General features: G+C 39.5%; 2 protein-coding genes across 11 annotated transcripts; one reads left to right on the forward strand and one right to left on the reverse strand.

The window, feature by feature from the left end:
- Positions 1 to 1,083: 1,083 nt before the first annotated feature.
- Positions 1,084 to 19,268, reverse strand: LIAS (lipoic acid synthetase). 9 transcript variants are annotated; one of them, XR_010601906.1, is made up of 12 exons: positions 16,739 to 17,464; positions 15,881 to 16,053; positions 13,972 to 14,065; positions 12,951 to 13,031; positions 12,563 to 12,719; positions 11,687 to 11,744; positions 9,328 to 9,456; positions 7,100 to 7,245; positions 6,533 to 6,630; positions 2,858 to 2,928; positions 2,341 to 2,452; positions 1,084 to 1,532 (listed from the first exon to the last, which is right to left on the reverse strand). XR_010601906.1 is itself a non-coding variant. In XM_005286358.4 (11 exons), exons 1-11 carry the CDS (start codon positions 19,188 to 19,190, stop codon positions 1,480 to 1,482), a joined length of 1,155 nt encoding a protein of 384 aa, XP_005286415.2. In that variant the 5' UTR covers positions 19,191 to 19,268; the 3' UTR covers positions 1,084 to 1,479. The 9 variants fall into 9 exon arrangements, 8 of the variants coding, with proteins under 8 accessions (XP_005286415.2, XP_023962474.2, XP_005286416.2 ...); XM_005286358.4 differs by lacking the exons at positions 6,533 to 6,630; positions 16,739 to 17,464 and adding an exon at positions 19,110 to 19,268; XM_024106706.3 differs by lacking the exons at positions 6,533 to 6,630; positions 16,739 to 17,464 and adding an exon at positions 18,447 to 18,616.
- A 60-nt stretch (positions 19,269 to 19,328) lies between these two features.
- RPL9 (ribosomal protein L9) lies at positions 19,329 to 27,070 on the forward strand. 2 transcript variants are annotated; one of them, XM_005286357.5, is made up of 8 exons: positions 19,329 to 19,432; positions 19,964 to 20,010; positions 20,091 to 20,206; positions 21,747 to 21,842; positions 22,397 to 22,529; positions 24,392 to 24,472; positions 24,989 to 25,106; positions 26,927 to 27,070. In XM_005286357.5, exons 2-7 carry the CDS (start codon positions 19,965 to 19,967, stop codon positions 25,093 to 25,095), a joined length of 579 nt encoding a protein of 192 aa, XP_005286414.1. In that variant the 5' UTR covers positions 19,329 to 19,432; position 19,964; the 3' UTR covers positions 25,096 to 25,106; positions 26,927 to 27,070. The 2 variants fall into 2 exon arrangements, with proteins under 2 accessions (XP_005286414.1, XP_065454215.1); XM_065598143.1 differs by lacking the exon at positions 19,329 to 19,432 and adding an exon at positions 19,647 to 19,696.
- The last annotated feature ends 541 nt before the right edge of the window (positions 27,071 to 27,611 follow it).

Raw genomic sequence — 27,611 nt, forward strand, 5'->3', positions numbered from 1 at the left:
TCCCCCGTGTGCCCAACTCCTGTGCATCCAGACCCACCTCATACCCAGCTTTCCCTGCTAAGCCTCATCACCTAACCCCGAACCTCCAGACACTGAGCCCACATCCAAACCCCCAAACCCACACACCAACAAGCCTCACCCTCTGCAGCTGGAGCACCCAGACACCCTGGCTGAGCCCCACCTCCCTGCATCTGGACCCCACCCCTGCACCCAGACTGCTCCCCCACACGTGAACCTCCCCAATAGGCCCTACTCCACCTGCACCTGGACCACCCTGACTAGCTCCCTGCACCTAGATCCCCACCCCACTGAGCCCCACCAAACCAACACCCAGACCCTCCTACCCCCCCGCTGAGCTCTCCATACTCAGGCCCCCCCTGCTGCTGAGCCCTAACCACCTTCACCTGGACCCCTCCTGCAGAGTCCCATTGCTTCTGCATCCAGAACCCCTCCCCATGAGTTTTGTTCATCCAGACCCCGCCCCCCCCACCAAGCTGTCTGCACCCAGACTGCCCCACACAGAACCCTATCACCCCACACCTGGATCTCCCCACACTAAGCCCCTCCACACTTGGATCCTGCTGGGCTAGGCCTGCCTGTCTACATCTAGTGTGCTTGGCATGGAGAGGCAGGACCCCAGGGTGTTTCTGGGGCAGGTCTGGCCCTTGCACTGGCCGAGTGCATGTCCTAGGGCAGGAGCTGGAGGTGATCTCCCACCACTGTGCAGTCAGGGGCCTGTGCTCCCCACTTCAATGCTGGAACCTCCACATTTATTTATTGACCAATAAAATTTGCAGAATTTCACAGAATTTTAAAATATTGTATGCAGAATGTTTAATTTTTTTGGCACAGAATTCCCTCAGGAGTATAATTTTAGACAGGTTCATTCTTCTCTCATGGGCTCGGTGGAAAGTGAAAATGTGGGGAGGAGGAGGAAAAGACAGGATGTGAAGTGCTAATATAAAAATGTCAACATCTTAGCAAGATTCCATACATTTCAAACTAACAAGTATTGGTCCCCAGTAAATAAAAAATGTAGAGGTGGCACTCCTAGAAGAAGAAAAAAGTCACAACTCCACTGCAGCAGGTGGCAAGATTTTTTTTATTTCAGCATTTAATACACTATACCAGATTTCACAATCCATCCATTTTTGTTTACATATATATGTCATTTCTCTTTATTTTTTCCTCATAATTCCCCTGCTCACCAAATCAGAGTCTCTGTTTTGATACATTCTAAAGCTAAGGCTCTTGATGATTCACTGAACACTAAAGTACCTTGTAGCTGTAATTTTATAGAGACTAAGAAGAACTAGGCGAATTAATGTCAATTGTTTTGTCAAGGGAGCAGTGTTCTAGAAATATTAAGTTCATTCTTCATTCCATGATGTGGGATGCTATATTTTTGGAATTAAATGAACTTATGAAAAAATGAATCTTTAAAGCTGTAGGTGACTTAAAATAGGTCCTCTTCCACCTTCAGATGATCTTTGTCTTCCTTTTCTCTACTAAATTCTTCAAGAAAAATTCACCTAATTAAAATGAAAATTAATACCTATAAATCAGTTTTAGTTGCTTTGGGGATTAAACAGAACAAATAAAACAGTATACATGTAGTCATACTGTGGCCAATGTTCTAGAAAATCCAAACCTACCCAATAGGAATTCTAACAATCACAGCATGAGGCTGGAAGTCAGGACTCCTGGGTTGTCTTCCCCAACTCTGCTAGTGCTTGGTTGTGTGAAAGTTATTTAACATCCTGTGTCTCAGCATATCCAATAATAAAATGGAATTCTCCCTATTTTACACAGTGCTGTGAGGTGTAAGTACTTGAAAGGTGCTCTATATTATTCTGGAGCTGGCATAGAACTGCAACTGGCTCTTTTCTGCTGCCCACGCACAACAAGAGAATATGGGCCTACATGTTAGTTCAGGTAGTGCTAGCTGTAATTTAGTACATTGAACTTTCTAACAGAAAAATCAGTTATTAAAATGGCTTATTTCTGAAGCCCTGTCAAAAGACACAACAGATGAGGGAGGGCAGTTTTAAAGCCCACTTTGCTCAGAAGCTAATGGCAAAAGTTGCAAATTATACACAACATTTTAAATAAATCCATACCTGGAGCAGTAAGTGTAGTGCTAAATAATAATAGTCTTATAAAATGTGAGTATAAAAGCAGCATCGTAATTGTTCAAGTAATAGCAACCCATTTAAAGGAACTATAAAAGACAGTATATTTGCTGTATAAAAAAACAAAGAACCATTATTGTGAGCTTTTGATATAATTACTTTACATCTGTACCTTTACATAATAATTTAACATTGTTCAGTACTTTACCTGCTTTATAGGAGGAGCGCACTAGAGGACCACTAGCTGTGTAATGAAATCCAAGCTCATTTCCCACTTTTTCCCAGTGTTTAAACTTGTCAGGGGTAACATATTCCTCAACCTGGATGGAAAAAAATAATTCAGCTCAGACTATAATAACTTTGAAATGTATAATTAATGTTAATGAACTGGAATGCCAACTCTACATTCAGACAGGATGTGGCAAGATGAAACTCTTAATTACTTTAGGATTTATACATTTCACAATATTCATCAGGCAGGAATTTCTAACATGGAGCCCATAACAGCCTCACACTGAAGAGCAGATTAACTGTTGAGAAAAGGCAGATGGGGAGGAGCAAGAATGGCTACCCAATCTGAGCGGAGTCCTCTTCAAACATCCATAGCTGACATATAGTGAGAAGGTGTGTAGATGGGCATGAGACATCATTCTGACAAGGGAAGGGGAACAATGGTATCAGGTGCAGGTCATAGTCTGCTTCCAGTAAATTCAAGGCATTTGTACCTTTAGATGACGTTTTGTTGGTTGCATGTATTGTCCTAAGGTCAAACAGTCGACATCTGCCTCACGTAATACTATAAAAAAGAAAAGTGCCTTCTTAGCAGGTGACAGAATCATGATGTATCATCACTGACTAAAAATCGTCTTACCTAAAATACAGTTCTAAGTGAAGTCACTCCTTAGCTCATTAAATAAGGGATTAAATTCTACCCTCCAATACATAGCATCAGAGGGTATGACTGAAGCGCTAAAGAGAAATTGCAGAATTTAGGTATTAATACTTTAGAACAACAAGATACTTAGTAAATAAAAATAAACATATTAAAAACTGATTTCAAGCAGTTTTACTATCTCCTTAAGAGTGAATGTGGCTGATGTGTCTGTCTCTCAGCGGGATCTGACATTTTTCCTGATACTTCATTAGACTAGGCTAATTTTGGCATTTTGTTGAAGTACAATTTAAAACAAATCTGATAATCTCTTGCCATCCCCATAGTTTCCACTGGGGAGTTTCTGCCCACACTGAACCGTGAAGATACAGCTTTTTATTTGATTTTTTAAAAAATGTGTATAGTATTTAAGATATGTATATATATTTTTAAAAGCAATTGATTTTACTCCTCCCTAGCTTGGTCCATGTGCCTCCAGTATTTCATGCCTAGATGTCTTCCTAAAAACTCACTTCTTGCATGAGGTCTACAAACTTGATTCCTCTCCTCAGAAGTATTAAAATAGCGATTTTTTTTTAAAGTAATTGACCTGTGCTAAGTATCACCAGCAAACATTTGCTTCTGGTTGTATCCAATACTCTATTACTTGTCTTCATATTACCTGTTTAGACTGTCAGCTTTTGAAGCCTGAATTGTATCTTTTTATTTATTTGTAAAGTACTTTTCACTCCATTAATAAGATCCCGTAATTAAATGCAGGGATGAGAATTCCTCTTCTTGCATTCTGCAGTTTACCTTTAATGTCCATATTTCTCAATTTTTGAGCTTTCATGTTCTAGCTGCATTCATTATTTACTTCCTTTTGGGTAAAAATTATGATGATTATTAGTATATCTAGGTCAGACTCTTAATTTGACAGTCTGCAACACCAACTACACATAAAAAGAAAATGCTTCATCTGAGTCCACAGTTACAAGAGGACTGATGCTGAAATTATGCATACAATTCTAATGAAGAAAGAATAAACTGAAGGGGAATTGCCAATATCTTCCACCAGCTCTACATCCTTGGTGGGATATGCTAGTTTTGATGCCTCAGGAAGCACATATGCCTTCTCTGCTAAGATATCAATACAGGGTAGAACTAATTTATACCAAACTTGGATTCAGTGATACTCTGTCATTAAGAACAAATCCAGCCTCCTCCTACCCAGCTGCTGAAAAATGCTGTTCAGTGCAACTAGTGTAGTCTTCTGATCCATGGGAGGGTTGAGGAATCAGGTTCTGTATACCTCCTCCTCCCCTCCCCTTCTCAATGTCTATCCTAGCTTTAGAGCTGGGTGCTGGATTTGCCCCATAGTGAAGTACAATGAAAAGCATGAATTGTTTCAATTGTTTCAATATTGCAATTACAGTTAGCATGAACATCTGCTTAGAATAAAAATGGTTCTGTGAAGAAACTACTTCACTACTGGTAAATTCTAGGGCTGTCAAGAGATTAAAATAATTAACTGTGATTAATCACGCAATTTAAAAAAATTGCAATTAATCGTGTGATCAAAAAATTAATTGTGCAATTAATCGCACTGTTAAACAAGAATAGAATACCATTTAAAAATATTTTGGGATGGTTTCTACATTTTCAAATATATTGATTTCAATTACAGCACAATACAAATTATACAGTGCTCACTTTACATTTATTTTTGATTACAAGTATTTGCACTGTAAAAACAAAAAAAAATAGTTTTTTTTCAATTCACCTAACACAAGTAATGTAGTGCAATCTCTTTATCATGAAAATTGAACTTAAAAATGTAGAATTATGTACAAAAAAATCCTGCATTCAAAAATAAAACAATGTAAAATTTTAGAGCCTGCAAGTCCACTCAGTCCTACTTCTTCTTCAGCCAATTGCTCAAACAAAAAAAGTTTGTTTACATTTGCAGGAGATAATGCTGCCAATTTCTTGTTTACAATGTCACCTGAAAGTGAGAACAGGTGTTCTCATGGCGCTGTTTTAGCCGGAGTTGCAAGATACTGACATGCCAGAAGCGCTAAAGATTCATATGTCCCTTCATGCTTCAACCATCATTCCAGAGGATATGCGTCCATGCTGGTGACGGGTTCTGCTCAATAACAATCCAAAGCAGTGCAGACCAAGGCATGTTCATTTTCATCATCTGAATCAGATGCCACCAGCAGAAGGTTTATTTTCTTTTTTGGTGGTTCGGGTTCTGTAGTTTCTGCATCTGAGTGTTGCTTTTTTAAGTCTTCTGAAAACATGCTTCACACCTCGTTCCTCTCCAATTTTGGAAGGCACTTCAGATGTTTAAACCTTGGGTCGAGTGCTGTAGCTATCTTTAGAAATCTCACATTGGTACCTTCTTTGCGTTTTGTCAAATCTGCAGTGAAAGTGTTCTTAAAATGAATATGTGCTGGGTCATCATTCGAGACTGCTATAACATGAAATATATGGCAGAATGTGGGTAAAACAGAGCAGGGGACATCCAATTCTCCCTCAAGGAGTTCAGTCACAAATTTAATTAACGCATTATTTTTTTAACGAGCATCATCAGTATGGAACCATGTCCTCTGGAATGGTGTCCAAAGCATGAAGGGGCATACGAATGTTTAGCATATCTGGCATGTAAATACCTTGCAATGCCGGCTACAAAAGTGCCATGCAAATGCCTGTTCTCATTTTCTGGTGACATTGTAAATAAAGAGGGCAGTATTAACTCCTGTAAATGTAAACAAACTTGTTTGTCTTAGCGATTGGCTGAACAAGAAGTAGGACTGAGGGGACTTATAGGCTCTAAAGTTTTACATTGTTTTGGTTTTGAGAGCAGTTATGTAACAAAAAAAAATCTGTATTTGTAAGTTGCACTTTCATGATAAAGAGATTGCACTACAATACTTGTATGAGGTAATTGAAAAATACTAATTTATTTTGTTTATCATTTTTAAGTGCAAATATTTGTAATAAAAATAATATAAAGTGAGCACTGTACACTTTGTATTCTGTGTTGTAATAAAAATCAACATATTTGAAAATGTAGAAAGACATCCAAAATATTTAATAAATTTCAATTGGTATTCTATTGTTTAACAGTGTGATTAAAACTGCAATTAATCATGATTAATTGTATTAATCACGATTAATTTTTTTGAGTTAATTGCGTGAGTTAACTACGATTAATCGATAGCCCTAGTAAATTCACATGTCATATAACTCCTGCCACTGAGAGGGAAGAAGAGCAAGATCAGACCAACCGGATGGATATATGGGGGTGGTTTGCACACAAAGGAGGTGGGCTAAACTCTGGCTCCAAATATGCTGACACAAATGTGTCTTAGAGGCAGGAGACACTGAATCTTAACTTTCATGCTGCCTGGAAACACCACAGAGTAGTTGTAGATGGACAGGCCTGCAGCCTGTCCTGGGGTGAAGATGGGGGGAATTATATGGAATTCACGAATTTCATCCTATAGAGGGTTCTACTTACATTATATTAATCTTTATTTTTCTCAAAAATTAGAGGTAAGTGCAAAAGTTCATATAAGACGGTACTGCAGCTCAGGGAAGAGGAATAATTAAAATAATCTGTGCATGAAAATCAAAAGAGAATTATTCTGCAAACAAGAAAAAATCATTTATGTTATTTATAAAACAAAAAAAGTACAATGAAATAAATAAAACATCCATTACATGTACACATTTGAGATCCTGAAATGATTATGAACATTAAATGATATGAAGACTGATCCAACTCCTACTGAAGTCAATGGAAAGATGCCTATTGTTTTCAATGACATCTTGATCAGGCCCTTGCAGCACTCTGATAGTGAAATTATTCCTGTTGATTTGAAAGCAGTATAAACAACAGTTCTTGCAGAGTTTCAATTTTTAAATTGAACAAAACCTTATTGCATAAATAAGTTAGAAAACAATTTTTCCCAACAGACCAACTTATATGCATGTGCGTCCATTTTAGTTATATTGCAATGCCCATGCTTGCAGTTATGTTCCAACATGGTAGAGCTTATACATATACTTAAGTTATGCAACTTACATTTCATTGTTGAATATACTTGTTCATCTGTCTCGCCTAATCCCAGCATAATGGAGGTTTTAGAAATTACATCAGGTTGGACCTTCTTAGCATGCTTCAAAACTTGTAAGGACTGCTTAAAATTGGCCCGAGGATCACGTACTTTCCTTCAAAAATATTCATATTGTTTTGACCATAGGAAAACAAAACAAAACACAGATATGCATGAGATAAGGGACATTGGACAAATCACAGGTGCAAAAAAAATGGGGACTGAGATTTTAGCAACTTTCTAAAATATTTGTCAATTCCTGCAAAACCAAGCTTTCACTTTAAAAAAAATGTTTCCATTACTTTCTCTTGTGATTGATGCAACCAAAGTGCTGCTGCTCTGTGAGCCCAGCTTTGCAGAAAATTGTCTCCAGCTAACCACTAGGGGCCAGATTGTCAACCCCAGTTCCAACCCCCAGCAGTGCAACGGGAATATAATTGGTTCACAGCTGACCAGTTGAGAATATGCCTAATGGAACTGGAGTAAAGTTGACAGAGCTATCATTAATGTCATTCCCCACTTTACCCTGCCCCCATTTCCACTGTAGGGGAAGTGTCAGGAAAGGGAAGAGGCATAATAGGGCCCAGAGGGCTAAGTAGGGGGCAGAGGAGAGCTCCACTGCCCTATGAAAATTCTGAGCAGGTATATGGTCCCTAGGGCTGGGACAGTCTGAGAATCTGGGAGCTGGTACTGGGTCTCTGACAGTGGCCCTCCCTGCACTCACTCTTTCCTGTGCTGAGTATATCTTGGTACGAGAGGGAATCTGGCCCAAGGAGTAGCAAAGGTGCTGAAGATACTACAGTGGTAGGACACATATAAGTATCTACTTAGGCCCCAATCCTGCAAGCTGTTCTGTGCAGAACCCCACTGTCTATTTAGATTATAAGGTCTTTAGGGCGAGGATGGTCTTTTATCAAGTGTTTGTACAAGTTATAATATTGAGGCCCTGATGGTTGTAGGGCCAACAAGCTCTATCATATTGCAAAGAAATCAACAATAGTAAAGATGAAACTGTTTTGCTTGTGTTGGGGAACAGCCCTGACAGAGTTGTATTTGAAGTCTACATGAAAATTTAGTTGGAGCCACTTAAGAACAGTCTATGTGGGGAAGTTTTAGTGTACATTAAAAGTAGGAGGTTTAAACATACATTAAAACTGGTTTGCGTAATTCAGTTTACACAGTTTGACCAGCAGTGTGGATATGACCTACCCATATTTAAGCTGAATTTAGACAGTATAGCTGGAGACTTCAGAGAGTGATGATATCACTCTGAATTTCCAAGTTATTAGGAAAAAAGGCCAATGGCTGGGGATATGGAGTTGTACTTGGAGACCCTCCTGTGTGGTAGAAAAACATTGGTCACTCAAAGAAAAGGAGTTGGTTGACTCCACTTTTTAAGGTCTATAAAACTTTTAATCTGCTACTTTACAAGATAGGTAGCCCTCTGCTGGTCAAAATCATGTACAACACACGTGCCTATTGAGGGAAGAAAGCAGAAGATTCTGGAAGTTTCACTGGGAGGTGTAACATAACTTTTCTATGAAGACAACTGGACTTGGCTCCCACTGGTGGTACTGAGACATAATGATGATGGAGAAATGCTGTGGGCTATTTGCCAAAGTGTGATAAATACATCCTCATTTTGAAAACATAATTCCATAGTGATAGGCGCTGACTCTGTGGGTGCTCCAGGTGCTCCAATTATGCAGCCAGGTAGGTTTGAATACATGCTAAAAAAAATGTACAGGGACTGGCTTACCAAGTAAATTTTCTTTCCTTCCAAAAAGAGGTCCAATGAGCAAACGAAAATGAAAAAAACTAATTTTGTTTTAATGTAATCACATGTATCTTTCTTGTATGCTATCTTTCTTATGAAACAGATCTAGCCTGATGTCTGTTAAAATCACTATTTTTCCTTTCATTGAAAAATTTACTTAAAAATTTATGGTAGATAGAACTGTATTGTCTACTTTTTAATTTTTAACTTTAGATGCTATTTTATTATAAGGTACGTAGGATTTTTACTATTTATAAGTGTAAGTGATATATGTACTAACAATGAGTCGAGTTAAAGGGACCTATAGCTAAGGTTTAATGTTGGTTGATCTAAATATTGCTTTCATAAGAACATTACAGAATACCCTCTAACTGTATACATCCTACTATTTGTTTATATACATAGATCACCTTTAATCACCTCTGTAACTCTGGAACAGTTTCCACATTATGGGCATATACGTCTAGTCCTGACAAAGCAACTTTCTCCACTGCTTTAAGGTCCCCTCGAAAATCAGGGGTTAAACATTCTACTAGAATTTTTGAATTCCTGAAAAACAAAGATTGAAAAATGAACATGCTCGTGGTATTTCTATTATTGATGCTCAAATCAAATATTTCAATAACATGATACTAAAATATCAGAATATTTTAAAAGAAACCAAAATTCAATATTTTTAAAAACAACTCTAAATCTACGATGTTGATATTTAAATCTACAAAGTAAAGTTAAGTTAGGTAAACATCTAAAACAGTGGAGCACTGAAAATACTTGAGAGTTAGTTTTTACTCTAAACATAGTACAGTAACTCCTCACTTAACGTCCTCCCACTTAACGCTGTTTCAAAGTTACATCGCTGCTCATTTAGGGAACATGTTCCCTTATAACGTCGTTTGGCTGCCTGCTCTGTCCATTGCTTGTAAGAGTCTGTGTAAGAGCAGCGACTTTACAAGGGAGCATTGCACAAGTTCCTCTTCTCCACCTCCTCCCCATCCCTCCCAGTGCTTCCCCCCGTTTGGTGGCTGCTCCTCCCACTTTCTCCCAGAAAGTCCTAAGCGCGAAGCGCTGGGAGGGAGGGGGAGGAGCGGAGAAGCGCCGCGTCTCCGCTCCTCCCTCTCCCTCCCAGAAAGTTCTATTTGGCGGCGCTTAGGACTTTCTGGGGTGTGGGGAAGAAACAGGGATGTGGCGTGCTACAGAGAGGAGGTGCAATGGGGGTGGGAAGAGGTGGGCCTGGAGTGGAGCGGGGATGGGAAAAGGCGGGCCTGTAGCATCCCCTGGCAAAGTCAGCGCCTGTTTTTCTCAGGGGAAACTGCTGCTGCTGCTACGGAGGTGCTTCCTAGCGTTCTTGCCTGCAGCGGGCTGTGCCTGTGTGAGGTAAGCCAGGGGCACTTCCCAACCACAGTACTGTACAGTATATAATGCCTTTTGTCTGCCCCCCAAAAATTTCCTTGGAACCTAACCCCTCGCATTTACATTAAATCTTATGGGAAAATTTTGTTTAACATTGTTTCCCTTAAAGTTGCATTTTTCAGGAACATAACTACAATGTTAAGTGAGGAGTTACTGTACAGGTGCAACTCCTGCTTTGACTAGTGCACGAAATAAAATGAATGTTGCATAAGTCGAACATAATATCAGAGCCATTTCTATGGTCTACTGAGTCACCAGACTTGCTCAAATTAAGTGCAAGTTACATGTGAACTTCATTTTCTTCATCTTTGCTCCATACTACACTTAGCAAGATTTTTAATAGGATTTGAACATCTGAACTTCTTAATTACGGAGGGGACATCTGACCTAATGGACTGTAAATACTTTGAATTGTTATTTGGGAATCTAATCCAGTTCCCCAATAACTGGAATTTGGCTCCTCCAAGATGGATGGAGAAGTACTTTGCATCACTATTCAGCAGTGGTTCTCAACCTGCGGCCCAATCAGCACACAGCTGAGGCCCATGTGACATCCTCAGGGCCATACAGGTAGTATATATTGTGTAGATGCAGCCCACAAAACAGAGAGCTGCATACATGGCCCATAGTGGTAAATAGATTGAGAACCACTGCTATACAGAAACACTTCCAGGTAATCAAGGAAGTACTGGTTATAGACTTTGAAGTGAGTCCCTGTAGTCCTCATTACAGGGTAAGTATTAGGCAAATGCCCAAGTCAGGCTGCAGGAATTAAATCTACAACCTTCTAACAAAGATGCAAACATGCTACCAAAATGACATGCTGGCACAATGTATAAAGTGGAAAGTAGAAGAAGATGTAAATGGGAAAGTATAAAGGTGGAATCAGGGTCACAGAGAGCACCTCTTTGTAAAAAATGGCAAAGTTTAGAGGTCAGAGCTGAAAAATAAATCAGATTATCTTTGGAACCCAGTTACAAAGGTTTTTATCTTTTCCCAAACCCATTATTACTGTGCTAGAACCCTATCATTAAAATGTAAACATCCACAAAAAAATGGATAGATGTTTCCCACTGCTCTAAATGTGTGGTCCAAAGAAACAGTTTAGTGCTTAATTTTTAAAAGGAATCTGGGATAAACTGAAATTCAGCAGGAGAACATTCCTGCCTATCTATTTAATCTAACAGTGTTACACAAGCGAGGATGAAAAATCCAGGAGTGGACATATAAGCTCTCCAGGTAAGGACTGCCATTTATTACATGTTTGTACAGCAAATAGCACCATAGAGCCCAGTCTGCTTTTGGCCTCTAGGCACTACCACAACATAAATGCTGAATAATAATTAATAGTAATAAATTAATAATGTACCTTTCCTTCAAGTGTGATACAGTTTTTGCAAAGTGTTCTGCTCCGCCATCTAGAATATCTAAAAACAATGCAATAATTTGGTATTTTTACATTAAAAACAATACTTTTGTGTAATTCTGTGTGGCTTTGATGTTAAGAGTCTAATCTAACCACAAAAATGTAAAGCGATTCTAAATTAAAGCTGAAATTCCACCCTTAACTTACTACTTATGCCTAAATTGTACAATAGGTATGCTACCATACTCTTACAATACCCAGGCTAAGTACGGTTAGTTAGAACAGAGTCAGAACCTTCATTGTAAATCTCCCTGATTATAGATGAGTTTACCTTAGCCCCTTTAACTTTAGCACAGATCTGTATGGTTTAATTTCTTTTTTCTCCCACAGGGGTAGTTTAAAAGAGAAATGTACACAAAAAGAAATTGTTCCTGCTCTTTTATTGAAAGCCATGGTTAGAAACTATTGGTCTATCAATGGAATACAAAACACTCTTTTTCTGATACAGTCTTTCCACCAAGATAGCAACAGCACAAAAGAACCATTACTACCTTAGTGGCAAGGTAGCAATATTTTTTTTAAATTAGGTTCTACTCAAATAGACTGAATCGGTTCCATAAGGAACCAACGTTTAACCAATTACATAATTGTATGTCTTCTATGTGTATTTTGCCTGCATCAGAAGTAGGGGAGTAAGGATTAGTCAGGAAGAGCATTTTGTAATCTCTGAAAAGTTTCTAAGTCATTCATTCCTTTCATCAATCACATAAAAGTTTAAACCATATACCTCTAATAACCCAAACTGACTGAGGACTCTAAAACTTCTGCATAGTGTGCATGGGAGCTTACACTGGAAGACATTACTGACAACATACTAACCATCTCTGTCTACAGATGTCAATACAACATAATCCAAGCCCCATTCAGCTATAGCTTTTGCTGTATTGTAGGGTTCATTAAGATCCAATGGAGGTGGATTTTTTGCTGTCTTTACTGAACAAAATCTGCATCCTCTTGTACATGTGTCACCCATCAACTGAAATAAGAAAAGATTATGTTAACTTTATATTTTAAACTTTGTATTGTTCAGCTCAGAAACTACTGAATATGCTACTTCAAAGAATCAATTATTAATACTGTTGAAGAGAGAGATTTGTTGTGCACTGTAGCATAATATACATGGGTCACTACGCTGGAGATTTTTGTATACCCAAATTTGCTACCAACCGAATATATTTCCTATTGTAAGAAGTGGTTATTGACTTACCATGATAGTTGCTGTAGCAGTAGCATACTCACCCCCTCCCCAGCACTCTCCAATGTTGGGACAACGTGCTTCCTCACACACCTATAATGAAAATGACATTAATAATAATAATAAATTGCATTTCTATAGCACCTTCCACCAAAGGAATTTGTCCTCTCTTCTGAGACAGGTACTGAAATTCTGAGGAGGAAATTAAATCACAGATAGGTTAAGTGAGTTGCCCCAGTCAGTGGAAGAGCTGGGAAGAGAACATATGTCACGTGACACCCAATCTTGTGTCTTAACCCCAACACCATTCTTCTTCTGAACTACACAACTTCCTGAAAACTGCTCATCAAAATAACTGTCAGGGACAGTACTTGGTCCTGCTAGTGGAGGCAGGGGACTGGACTCAATGACCTTTCAAGGTCCCTTCCAGTTCTATGAGATAGGTATATCTCCATATATTAATTTTATAACTGTCAGAATTGCATATTCTAAATTGCATTAATTATGCACATTTTAGATGTAATAAAAAAGTTCATAAAAAATTCACAAGATCTGTGATACATTACAGAACAATCTTTTCCTGAAGAAAAGAATTTTACACTTGTCTTACATCTTCTGTCTCTTTCCATCAGTGGGGAGGCATATTTAATAGAGAACACATTTCTTGAATTTCTTTTCATGTGAATTATTAATATACAGTCCCAAAAATTATACAAGTGTTTCCACTTAAATTAGACACACTGATAATCTTTTGACTTCTTAGAGGACTTGAGAAACACAACACCATATTTAAGATCATTGCAGGGAAAATGTCCAATGTTCTACTGTTTGTTTCTTCCCTTGTTCTCTATGGGTGAAATTCACCCCTGTGCAAAAGCAGAGGACAAAGCCTATGCATCATATGTTCCCACTAAAGCCACAAAGGCATAAGTGATGCATAGGCTCTCTGCTGCTCCTGAGCAAAAGGGTGAATTTCACATCATGAAAACATTGCTTTCTTCCTAGAAGAAAACGTGTCAGGCATTAGACTTACAGTATGAAGATTTAAACTTCGCAGTGTACTCTTCAGTTTATTATAGTTCTTTCCTATGGGAATCTCAGTTTTTAGCCATGGAGGAAGTCGCAGCCTGAATAATATCAAGCAAATATAAGGATTAATAAATTACTTGCATGTAATCACTTAATTTCATAGATCTACTTTACTTTGTTACAGCCTCTGGGTATGAAAGATTCCTTGAAGCTGGTCACGATTCATAAATGAGCATTAATATATTTCAAAAAAGTACCATACTCCTCATTTCCATCCTCATTTATTAGCTTGCCACCAAGCTAAGATGGAAGTATCCACAATTATAGGGCTTAGGATCACTAACCTTACTGCCATGCTATGTATGGTAATTCAGACATTGGCAATATAATTACACAGCTACTACAAACTCCTAGCAAATTTTGAAGGGGTGGCTCATTTTGTTTTTCACAGCTTTTGAATTTAGTCTTCATGAATCTATCTACATACAAAAACAAAAATAAAAAAACTCCCAACAATTTATCAAAAACACAAATTGGGCATATTGTTCCCACTGATATATATTTATAATTTGTTACTGTTCATGGCACAAACACTCCAATGCCTTCAAGGTATATTGGTGGCTATTTCACCAGCGGAATCATAGCTACTACTGTTCATCGAGAATACTGTTTAAAGTGCATTTTTCAAAGTACACAACCAGTTCAGTATGGATAGCTAAAAACTTTTGGTCAGTGCCATAGAATGGGACATATTCTGCCCTTTGTTACACTGGTGGAACTTCCCTGGCCTTCATGGAGTTTCATGGGTGTAAATAAAAGCAAACTTTGCCGACATAATTTTCTTTACAGGATTAGGGGACAAGGTTTTATTGCAAACTCTTTATTGTTGGAGATGCATCAGCCAGAAAGAATCCAGCTTGTTTTTAAGATTTCAAACTGATTTTGTGTAGCTGGAAGTTAGAAAAAAAATCATCATCTTAAATTGTAAACTTGGCAGAATTGGTCTGGAAATCATTGAGACACTAAACATAAAGCTCCCAAATGTCATTTTACAGTCACTTTTTCAGATTAGAACCAAATTTTATAGATTAACACAGACTGTCATAATAATAAAAGGGGTTATAAAAAAGATGGGTGGCTGTTATTCTGTCATTTATTATTTAGTGTACTAAAGCAATTAGCAATTAACACTGGACAAGTTCCAACACAAGTTCTACAGTTACTATATTAAAGTAGGGCAAAACATATATAAGAGCAGATTACATTACTTTTGGATGAGACTTTCAGATATTACCACTGCCTTTACACAGAATGATTCTGGGCATTACCAATTTACAGACTCATTACTTGTTAATAAACCACAAACAACTGTGGTGCAACCTGTCTGTAGCATGAATACATTCAGGGCTAGGTTAAAAAAAATCAATCTCGCCAAAATCATAAGTGATTTATTTAGTTCTGTGAATCTCCAGTAACATTTTATGAATCAAATAAGTGACTCTTTTCCCAGCTATAATTAAAATAGAGCTATGTAAGTGGAACCATTCACTATGTTTTGGGCCAAAGACACTGAAAATAAAAATATATTGCCAATGGTGTTTTAGGTATTCCAATTTTTTACTTGTATTCATAACAGTTAATCTGATCAACTGTGTTGAAATTATTATTAGCTATCTTATCTCCGCATGTTGTGCTTAAAGATTTCATATGGGAAACTAATGCTTTCCCCTCTTCAAATGACCATTCCTTCCAAAATGAAGCATGAAGTAGCCATTCCAGTATCACACAACTTGACAAAAAATTATATGATATACGCAGGTATTTGTGTACAGTAGAATACAAGAGATATCAAGTACTAAACAAAGCATGATACTACATCAGAGTAGAATGTAATTTCTTAAAGCTACAGTTACCTTTCTCCCTTCTGGCGTTTTAAATTGCCTTTATACTCAGCCCACATGCTCTTATCAGAAAAATCCCCAGACACAAAATCTTGCAAATCAGGTCCATTTTGCAGAAACTCCTTCTTTTCATCTGGCAAAGAACTTGATGCTCTGTACTGGCTACACACATGGCTTTCACACACCTAAACAGAGCAGAACTGTATTACCCTTTTAATCATAAATGTGCTAATATGTATGGGATAACTGATGGTATGCATCTCTTGAGAGCTGATACAGAAGGCAAAAAGTTAACAATTTACAGGCCTTACAAGAGTTGTAGAGAACGACTGTGAAAGGTATATTTTTTACCTGTTAATTTAAGGCCAAGTTCCATCCTTGGAAGTTTGTGCTCAACTCTCATTGATTTCAATGGGAGCTACGAACACACATCCAATGGCAGAATTTTGGCTCTTGTTTTCAGGTACAATAATATGCAAATATAGACATAGGCAATCAGCAGATGGAGACCGGAAAATAACATTTTCTGGTCTCAGTCCCTAGAAAGGGGACAGATGCAGCAAAGCCTGTAACTTTCAAAAAGTGAAAATCAAAACAAGGGAAGAAGCTGAACACTTAAATGTGAACAAAGCAATAAGCTTAAATTATTGTATTGCTTGGTTAAGCACATACTAGAGCAAAAAGTGTACAGCACATGCAAGTATAATCTTCAAAAACTTGCAAACAGGAGGGAGCTCCAATACCACTACTGCAACAGGGCAGGTACATTCTTAGAAATGGAGTAACTAAAATTTAGCCGCATTCAAATACACCAGCAGTAACCAGTATAGAAAACACAGAGTGATTTAAAACAGAAGCATAATAAATTACCATATAAAAGATACATCTTCCAAAGAAAGTATCCATAGTAACCTGCACATCAAAATCAGTAGTGACGTGGGAAAGCGTGTAGTGTTTTTAAGTTGGTGACCTTCGAGTTCAAAGAGAAAGAATCTCCTTTTTAGGCCTAAAAATTGGAAACTGCCATTGTTCAGTGAGCTCCAACGGCTAAGGGGGAATGGGAGATGTCGCCAAGCAAGCCTCTAGGTGATGCAGTTGGAATGCCTCAGCCACCTTGCCACAAAAGTCTTAAAAGCTCTCAAATCCTTTTGGTGACCCACTATATAGGGCAGATTGTTTGATCTTCTGTGCCCCAGTGGCGTTTTTGGAATAATAATCCTTTCGGCTTCAATGCATGCAAGACAGACAGGAAGGAATGCAAAGTTCCACAAGATCTTACTTCAACATTAATTAATATGGGTTTGGGTATAAATATTGTCATGTTGATTAAAAACTAACTGAAGGACTGCAAACAAAAAGTGAAAATGAACATGATCAAGTGGTGGGGGAAATGTCTAGTGAGAAACTACAGAGTTTGTTGTTAGGATCCAGTGTTATTTAATAGCATCTGGAAGAGGAGATAAATGGCATCAATGAACACGACTCAAACTGGGCTAAGTCAGAAACCCAGTGGTTTGGGTTTTTCTGGTTGAGTTTTTTTTTTGAGTTTGCCCTCTTGTCATCCAGAATCTTAATTTCCATTAAAAAAAAATGGTAGCCTTTATGGTTCTGGAGAAAACCCTGAAAACATAAAATGAGTGGTGTAAACCAATGGAACAATGTCTGCCTGAGTCTGCCGGAAACATAAAACAATAGTTCAGAATGGTCTGAACTGCCCCATTCATCCCAATGCCCGATGATGAGCAGCCCATTTGTCCAGTGATGATAATGTAAATATCAACATCGTGAACGTTCACCGTTATCAAAACATATAAGAAAAGCAAAGGTGAATGATAGACCAATACAATCTATTGTGAGTGGTATCTCATTTTGGAGACACAAATGAACAGCATTTGGGAGGTACCATGATTTTTCCCTCCCAATCTGTCTTGTAGAGCCAAAAGGCTCAAGGGAAAGAACAGATCCCAGAGATCTAAGATGTCTATACTACGGAGACTATACTAGTATAGCTATGACAGATATGAGGACATAACCCTGTAATGTAGATGCAGCCTACACTGGTGAATGAAGTTAGTTAAGTCAATAGAAGCACTTTTCCATTTACATAGCTGCATCTTCACTGTGGATTAGTAAGAGCTATGATTTTCTAACACTCCTGACCGACACAGTTATGCTGACCTAACGTTTAAGTGCATGCCAAGCCCCAGCCTCACCAAGAGGGCCAATCCTATAGAGCTAGTCCCTCAATTCTTCCTGTCCCAAAGCAGCTGGGGCCATCTCTGCTGTGTTGATGGTCATAGGGCTAAGTGGCTTCCTTCATGGCTCTAGTGGCTGCTGCTTCTTTCTCTACTGGAGGGCTGACTGCAGACACAAGCAAACGTAACTCCATCAGTTACACTCAGATCATATTTTCGAGCTTTCCTTTGCAACCATGTGAGCTAGAAATGTAATTCTAATGAATGCTTAGAGCCAGACATCATTATATAACTCTGCGATCCTGGGCCAGAGGCACAAGCTTATTATGCATAGTGTGTTGGAACTCGCTCAAAAGAGCCTGCAACAATCATATTTTGAACACCTGCTGCGAGAAGCATCTCATTCTGCCATCTCAAGTGACCAGAGCTCAGCTGCGGGTACAGCTTGGGAGTGTCCTGCCACTACCACCAGTCTTTCCTCCCCACAATTCGAGCCCTGTACAGAGGACACTAAACTGGGAGATCTCACAAACATCAGGGAGGACACAGAAGAAACACAAAGGGATCTATGCAGTAGTGTTGTAGTAGCCAGTCGGTCCCAGGGTACTAGAGAGACAAGGTGGGTAAGGTAATATCTTTTATTGGACCAATCTATTCGGACTAGAAACACAGATAAAATAGAAATGAGATTCAGCTTGGGAAAACGCAAAACACACACACTCAGGAAAAAGAATAACTGAAACAGCCACTCAGTGGGAGAGCGAAGCCTGCAAGCAGGGAGTGACCCCGGCCAACAACTGAGACGCGGGTTACTAGCCAGGCGATGCTCGGGGTCCGGGGCCGCAGGGCAGAGCCGAGCACTGGTCGCCGAGGGTCGAGCCCAGGTCCCGGTGACACACAGAACCGGGCCGCGGCCGGGGCCGGGGCAGTTCACCCGGAGGGGCCCAGCGGCGCTGCGGGGCCCTGCGCAGGGGGAAGACCCCGGCCCGGGGCAGGAGCTGCCTGGCGAGCGGGACCGGGGCAGGCCGCCCCTCTCGCTCACTCACCCGCCCCTGGGGCCCCAGCACCAGCCGCCTCAGGCTCATCGTGGCGGCGGCTCCACAGCAGCCGCGCTGGAGTAGCGCCATGGCCACCGCCGGCTGCTGTGTCCCTCACCGAGCCCCGAGGGCGAGTCCCGATCGGCCAGATCGGTACTCAGCTGAGCTGCCTGGCCCCAGTCCCCTGTTGCTCGGGCCTTCGTGAGCTCGGCGGTCGATTGCTCCCGCCTCAGAGCCGGGTGGCCGAGCGTGATGACGTCAGGGCTAGACGGAGGGGATACAAGAACGCGATGACGAAAGACGCTCTCCCTTTCCCCTCGGTCTGCAGCGAGGTGAGGAGGGTTCCTATTTTGCGATCTGCTTCCATCCACGGCACCGGGCCCCTCCCGCGCCCCGACGATGCCGCGCCGGGCACAAGGAGGCTCTAGGGACTGTGCTGGGCGCCCCGGGGGTGTGTCTGCTCCCGGGCCGGCGGGCAGAGCCCCAGGCACAGACACCCCCCACCCCCGGTCTCGGGGAAGCTAGGCCGGGGCCCGGCGCTGCTTCTCCCCCCGCCCACCGGGCCGGGCGGGGGCTGCGGCGGCCTCTCGCCGCGCGTGAGTCTGAGCCTGCCCCGCTCGCAGTGACCCACGGTCCCTGTTGTGGCGCGTTAAGGGCGGGTGTCCAGGCGCGGGGCAGCCCGCTGGCGCGTTCCGGGCCCCCAGCGTGGCGTGGCCGGGGTGTGGAGCGGCGCAGCGGCCGCTCTCTTGGTCTGTGGGCCCCGGTTCGAAGAAGCTTGGCCGGGCTTAGTGTGGGCTGGGGCGCGCTGGCTGGGAAAGGTGCAGTGCGGTGTCTCTGCTCTCACCCTGTGGTTGTCGTTGTAGAATGAAGACCATTCTCAGCAACCAGACTGTTGACATCCCGGAGAAAGGTACAGTCTTTTGCTTGTTCCACGTAAGCTTTGTGTTCTCGCCCTGCAAAAGGTTAACACTTGCTTTCCTTGTCTTCCAGTCGACATTTCTCTGAAGGGCCGGGCAGTTATTGTGAAAGGTCCCAGAGGAACTTTGCGACGGGATTTTAACCACATCAATGTAGAGCTCTCCCTCTTGGGAAAGAAGCACAAGAAGGTGAGCATTGCAGGGATATTTTGGGATTATTTTCATAGTCGTAGAAAGGATGATCTAGTGTCTAGGGTACTAATGAGGGAATTAAGTTTGAGGGAGACTAGGGACTCAAACCTCCTATGTGATCTTTGGACAGTCACTTGGCCTTGTTTGTCTGCGTTCTATATTTTTTAAAAAGTGACTGTAGTACTTTCTTACCTCACAAGTTGTGAGACTAAATACAAGTTTCTAAGATGGCTAGGCACATCTTGGGTGTTTGAGCTAGGGTTCAGTATTGATATGCAGTCAGGTATTATGTGTGTCTGTCAGTGGGCATGCTCTTTTTAAATGTTCAGTTTTGGGGCTACAGTTTCGGGGCGGTTTTAGTGTTAAAATTGTGGAGTAGGTATGTAATTAGAAATGTTGAATTAACATATTCATTTACTGAATGACGCTTTTAGATTTCCAAATTAATTTTGTTTGGCTATAGTATTTTATTATTTAAACTGTAACTATGTGTGGTAAGCAAGATTAACCTAGACTTCTGCTGCACTGATAGCTCAGTGCATCTGAGTTAAATTTTCTTGGACATATCATTTAATAGTAGCTGATGTCCCTGGTCTGCTCTTTCAAATTTCTCTTTCAATTCTGCTGAGTGGGCCATGACTTTGGAGGAGCACTCATTGGTACTCTAGCTATGCACTCATCACCAAGTTCAATTGGTGTTTGGTGGTGATTACAAGGAGGCTAGATAGAAAGCTTGATTCTACTTACTGGGAAGTCATATTTTCAAGTTTCTCTAAACAAGACACACTAAAAACATTTCCCCAACCTTTTGAGTGAACATTTGCCAAAGTGAGAATTAAAACCTGCTTAAATTGTTTGAGGTGAAGAGTATGGCTCTGGCACATTAGTGTTTTGCTTAATGTGTAGGGGATGGCTAGGGTGACCAGGCAGCAAATGTGAAAAATCGGGGCAGGGAGTGGGGGGTAATAGGAGCCTATATAAGAAAAAGACCCCAAAATCAGGACTGTCCTTATAAAATCAGGACATCTGGTCATCCTAGGGATGGCATACAATTTTTCATGTATAGATTAAGAAATACCCCATTGGAGGGTTGCCTGGTGATATGGGATTTTGCTTAATGCTTTTGCTAATGAACAAGCACAAAATTTGCCATCACCATAGTTGACAGTGTGGAGAGGTCAAAGATTTGAATGCATATAGAAAAGGAGCTAGCTTCTCACCTAGACAATCCATTCAGGAAAAACTTGATGGAACAATGCCAGGAAGTTTGCTTTGTTACTGCCCTGTGCTTTCTTTGCCTGTTCAATATTTTGCACTTACACAAGCATTTGTCATCTGAGGGTTTTAAAGCACTTTGCATCAGTATTCCTCAAACTCCTTTATACTGTTAAAAGCTCCATTTCACAAATGTGGAAATTGAGGCTTGTGGAGATTAAGTGATTTGCTGAAGGTTATACAAAAAATCAGTTTAATTCCTTATGGGAAACATGTTTGTTAATTTTGAATTGAAACTGAACACTTTGAACTTTTATTATAGCTACGGGTTGACAAATGGTGGGGTAACAGAAAGGAGCTGGCAACAGTTCGTACAATTTGCAGTCATGTTCAAAACATGATCAAGGGTGTCACATTGGTAAGTTTTTTATTTTGAAATAGAATATTTGTCACTTGATTCTTAACAATATCAGACAACTTCATTCTTATGAGAATTTTTTTTAGCCATGCTAAATGAAAGGTACTGTATACCGTGTGGGTTAGCTATGATCTTGCCTTTGCCAGTGAGATCACTTTAGAGTTAGGAGAGAACATTAAGCATAAACATTAAAGATCTTTGAGGCTTGATGCTTCAAAAGCAACTCCTCTCTGTTATAAGTTAAAATACTCTTCAGAAATTATCTAACATTTCATCACATTTGTCAAGTAACTCTTAAATATATCTCCTAGTTTTGGAGTCTTCTAGTTCTGTAACAAAGCGGTTCTCAAACTTCAGTAACCTGAGGACTCCCATTTAAAAATTTACTTTGTACTCCCAAGCCCCTCTATTTAGGCTCCACCCTCACTCCACCCTTCCCTTAAGGCCCCACCCCACCTCTTCCTGCCACTGCTCCAGCCCTGCCCCCAGTTTGAGAAATGCTGCTGTAACATATTTGAGTTTAATGATGACATTTTTGATTTGGTTACTCCCAGGGCTTTCGTTACAAAATGAGGTCTGTGTATGCTCACTTCCCCATCAACGTAGTTATTCAGGAAAATGGCTCACTTGTGGAAATCCGTAACTTCCTGGGAGAGAAATATATCCGCAGGGTGCGCATGAGACCAGGTAAGTATAATTAGAGGCCTTGTACTTCGCTAATTGAAGTGGACATCATGCTGTGAATATGTTTTTGTAACAAACTTGCTTTTAGTAAGATTCAATGCTGTGAACTTTGTAATGGGCATCAGAAGACATATTGTTTATGGGCCAACTTTCAAAAGTGCTAGGTGCTCACAACAGATCGATTTCGATAGAAGTTGATCAATCTCTTAATAAACCCGGATAGATCCAGATCTTTTCTGAGGGTTCCATATTGTGCATCGGCACTCCTGCATATGTAATCTTGATTTTATTGGTTTCCAAGAGACATGCATGACACACTTCTGCTTTTGGCTTTGTTCTAAACATTTTTCATTATCACTTCAAATATTTAATTTAGCAAGACTTAAAAAAAACAAACCAAAAAAAAAAAACTAGGAATCTTGATGGAGCTTGTAAAGTTGTAGCTTTATGTAGGGCAGTCGGTGTTCAGTCTCTTTAATGCAGTGACTACAGAAAAATTAACTGCTGTAAGAACTTTACATTTATTTTAAGCATGCATATGAAAAGCTTAGTTTGCAGCCTGTCTGCAGAAATCTTTCAAAAGTACAATTTCAGACAAGTTTATTCATTTGACACATACTCTTATCTGTACCCCATCAGTATGTTGTGTGTTTGTGGCAGTAGGCATTTTGGTTAAGTTTATTGGACAAATGGATGTGTAACCCTAACTGCATTTTATACCTGTAGAGATTAAATATCTGCCATTGGAGGCATTTCAGAATGTTTCTGCTCATGCTCTAAGAGTACAAATTGTTTCAGTTATCTTCCTATAAACTAATCTTACCCATTGTACTACAACTTAATTCACAAAAAATACTTAAGCCTTTGGGATCTTTTTGAAAACACCGGTAGTATTGGTATTAGCAAACAGTGTTTGATTTGACATTTTGACAAGTAGATTAGAGTAAATGAAGTAATCAGCACTTGCTCATATTCAGGATTGTCTAAAGCTTGTGAATTCACAGCCAGATATGAATACGGGCTATAATGGACACTTATTACCTGACAATGGGAGTTGAGTAAATTAGGTTGATCTGTTTGATCACCACTTTGGATGAAAGCATCAAGGTAGATAACTGGTTGCATCTCAGACAACATTAGCAGATACAATAAGGGCTCTGTGTGTGTGTGTGTATATATATATATATATAAATATATATATTTATTTATTATTTGGCTACCTTATCTTTGTGGTTTATAATGGAATGATAGTGGTGGGTCGCTGAGGACTGTGTGAAGATACAGGAATATCTTTGGCCTGCATGGAAGATAAGAGGTAAAATTTTGATCAAATGGCTGGCCTCACTAATCTCACTTGTGCAGTTCTTGAATTAAAAAAAAAAAGTAGCAGACATGTCCAAAACTAGCCACCAAAACTTCTGAAGTGCCTAAGTGGTAACTGAATAATGTTCAGCCAAATTTGGAGCTTAACAGACAAGCTGTAAAACTATCCAAAATGGATACTTAAATTTTCAAACTCTTGTATCTGTTAATGTTACACTTCAGGTAGTGGTTTTGATTTGAGTTGCAGGGTGAGAAGGTCTTAATCAGGTTTATAATGGAAAGCAGCTGAAACTTTGTATGTATAGTGCCTAGCACAACGCAGGGGGCAGTCCTAATATTGGCCTCTGGATGCTACTCTAATAAATAATGGGAAGCTAATTCTTGTAATATCCATATTGTCTCTTATGGATCTATAAATGAAGTCAAACAAGATTTCTGAAACAGCGACTGTTTTTTTTGAATGTCTATAAGTTACATAAAGTGCACCTGCCATACCTCCACAGATAAATATTCAGCTTACTGTGTACTTTCCTTTCTCTTAGGTGTTGCCTGTGCAGTATCTCAAGCCCAGAAGGATGAGTTGATTCTTGAAGGGAATGACATTGAATTGGTATCCAACTCAGGTTTGTATAATAAGTATTGAGGGAGGGAAATGTATCACTATGCTGTAGTAATAGCCATTTTATTTGCAGGTGTCAGTTTAATTCAGGAACTTTTTTTATATTTTAACACAAAGTATTCCTGAAAAACTTCTTATGGAATTGAAGTGATAGCTCAAATCAACTTTTGTCTCTAAATTAAGTACTACTTATTGTTAAGAATGTAAAACATAAAGATTATTAGTGCATTTACTTGGTCAGTTGTATTGCTTTCCCTATATAGCTTTATTTTGTTGGGTCTTTTATGCAGCATCAGAAAAACATTTAAAAACATGATCGTAAAACTCATATGGGTGAGAGGAGCTGGCACCTGAAAGTTCTAGGCTGCTTTTAGTCGTTTCACGTTGGCAGTATCCCTTCTAAGCTATTTCATCTCCTGTTAGTTATATGTCATCAGCTGAAATGTTGGAGTGTGTATAAGAATTGGCTGTGTTAGGGCATTGTCCATGCTATGTCTTAAATTTCTTGTTTTTTCTGTAGCTGCCTTGATCCAGCAGGCCACCACAGTCAAGAATAAGGATATCAGAAAATTCTTGGATGGTATCTATGTTTCCGAGAAGGGAACAGTACAACAGGCTGATGAATAAAACTATAATAGGTTGGTATTTTATACAGTAACATTTTGTATTATAATTTCAGAGGTATATGTGTAACTTGATAAATCAGGTCCCTGTCTTAAAGACTTTAGCAGATTTTGGGAATGGAATAATGATAGATATGGGTGGGTGGGGCAGTGGTCTTGAACAGCTAACATATGAAAAGTTGCTGCTAGTAGGGACTTGTCTATAGTTTTGCTGCTTTAAGTATATGTTAATAATATAGTTAGAGGCAACCCCCAGTATGGTTACATGTAATTATACTGATATAAAAGTGCTTAAACCAGTGTAGTTTATTCTGATTCGGGAAGCAAAATGAGCAATGCTAATATTAAAGCACCTCTATACTAGTACAGATGCATCCACACAAGAGCTTTTACTGGTATAATTGTCAGTAAAAAATTGCACCCCTGACTGACACAGTTAAATTGGTAAAACTTAAGTGTAGATCAGATCTGGGCTTTGTTCTCCTGGGCATGGTGTATAATGCCATAGCTGAGGTCTTCAAGCAATATTTTGTCACTCTTGAGCCGCTCTTCAGATTCCTTTCTGGTTTGAGGCATTGTAGTGCAGATTCGTTTGAATTTGGTGGTAAGACTTTTTTGCTCCTTAATTTGGTGATGGCACAGAGCAGTGTATTGATAGGAAGATTTAGCAGCATATTCGTTGCCTAGTATTTTTGCCATTCTGTAGCTATAAACCCACCAATATGACATCCCTTCACTTGAAGAGTGGATAATATTTTCAACTTTGAATAATTGATGCACTACCCTTTGACTGCTGAGTTTCTTGACACATTTATATTTGTCCTCTAAGTTACCAAACAATGAAACTGGAACACTTAATATTATGGAAGTAACTTTCAGTTAAGATGGTGCTACAAGGTTTTCATTTGGGATCTTTTCACGAGTCTGCAGAAGAAGTTTATACCACCAACTTTTTCATCCAAATATGGTTATATTTTGTTTGTAAAATATACGTGTCAGGTGGCTGCAAGTCTCAAATTGCATTTAAAATTAGTGTCATGAGTACCTTCTGCAGCATAAAAGCAAGGGATATGTAAATTGGCTATATCTGTTTTAACTTTAGTATAGTTTTAGTACAGTAATCTTAACTTCAGTAGTAGTGGATTCCACTTGAAACAGACAAAGCCAATTTAAAATATCAACCCTATTATCACCTGCCTTGTAGAAGTCGCTTCAACCATGTGCAAGACTATTTCTTTTTAGTGCTGTTCTTTTGAGAGAGGGAGAGGATTAGTCACTCTTGAGCCATTGAATTTGACCATTTGCTTTAGTCAACCCAACTGAAAAATGGGTGAAGAAAAGCTACTGACATTGCATCTGAAGTGTGTTCCTGCTTAAATGATGAAAATGTGACATGATTCCATGTCTGAGTCCTTGAGTGATGCTTAACAAGTGGAACAGTTTTCTATTCTATATATTAGATATGTTTTTAAAATACATTGAGATTTCCACAAACTTTTTTAGTAATAAATCTAAGTATCAGAGGGGTAGCCATGTTAGTCTGAATCTGTAAAAAGCAACAGAGGGTCCTGTGGCACCTTTGAGACTAACAGAAGTACTGGGAGCATAAGCTTTCGTGGGTAAGAACCTCACTTCTTCAGACTTGCATCTGAAGAAGTGAGGTTCTTACCCACGAAAGCTTAAGCTCCCAGTACTTCTGTTAGTCTCAAAGGTGCCACAGGACCCTCTGTTGCTTTTTGATAAATCTAAGGGAGTTCAGAGGGGGATTGCACTGACATAGTAAAGCTTAAAACTGTATATATTGTTTTATAATTTAGCACTCTTCTTACTTACAGTTGTCTAGATTCCGAAACAAACCACGAGCTGCAAATTACTACTTGCTGCAAATTACTACTTACTGTATCAAGTACCAAATGGGAAGTCTAGTGTAAAAACTGAACACGATGATGTGTTTTAAAAAATAAAACAAATATTACACATTTTGGCTTCTGTCTTTAAGAGCTGAATCAAAATGGCTATAATTCTGTGTATTTTTATATTGAATTTAAAATGATCTAAAAATACGACTCTTTGGAGAAGCAGTTCCCCAAGTTAGTTTTGCAAGGTGCCATAATATACTGTTGTGTACGTTTTTGCCATCCATTAACAGTGTACTTAACTCCCCTGGTGTAAAAGAAAGCATCTCAGAGAAATCATTTCAGGATGCGTGGACTGTCCAGTGCGTGTAATTGAAGTGCTAACTCTGAAACAAAGATTTTTAAATGGTGAAAACTGTTGATCACTTCAGCAAAAGAAGCAAACTGTAATATGTTTATTCTGCACTCCCATTTCATTCTTTCTCTGATTTCAAAGGTTCAGATTACCCTTGACAGTTCCTGCTTCACCACCAGCTTCTTTAGTTAGTTATCATTATAAACTGAAGACTAAAGATGAGGACAATAGAATAAAATCCAACTTAAATATCAGTAGGGGCTGCACACTTTATGCTCGTGTAGGCCAAGTTCATTGCATGGATCCCTC

Source organism: Chrysemys picta, chromosome 5 (genome assembly GCF_011386835.1).
Source record: "Chrysemys picta bellii isolate R12L10 chromosome 5, ASM1138683v2, whole genome shotgun sequence".
Lineage (NCBI taxonomy): Eukaryota > Metazoa > Chordata > Testudines > Emydidae > Chrysemys > Chrysemys picta.

What these genes read in the sequence shown, in the direction of transcription:
- LIAS (XM_005286358.4), bottom strand. Translation starts at nt 19,190, where the DNA reads ATGGCGCTACTCCAGCGCGGCTGCTGTGGAGCCGCCGCCACGATGAGC. An exon ending in TGCTGGGGCCCCAGGGGCGG is followed by an intron (nt 16,054 to 19,109) that starts GTGAGTGAGCGA and finishes TGCTCTGTTTAG; the next exon opens with GTGTGTGAAAGCCATGTGTG. An exon ending in ACTGTTCCAGAGTTACAGAG is followed by an intron (nt 7,246 to 9,327) that starts GTGATTAAAGGT and finishes ATATTTTTGAAG; the next exon opens with GAAAGTACGTGATCCTCGGG.
- RPL9 (XM_005286357.5), top strand. Translation starts at nt 19,965, where the DNA reads ATGAAGACCATTCTCAGCAACCAGACTGTTGACATCCCGGAGAAAG. An exon ending in TGGGAAAGAAGCACAAGAAG is followed by an intron (nt 20,207 to 21,746) that starts GTGAGCATTGCA and finishes CTTTTATTATAG; the next exon opens with CTACGGGTTGACAAATGGTG. An exon ending in CAGGGTGCGCATGAGACCAG is followed by an intron (nt 22,530 to 24,391) that starts GTAAGTATAATT and finishes CCTTTCTCTTAG; the next exon opens with GTGTTGCCTGTGCAGTATCT.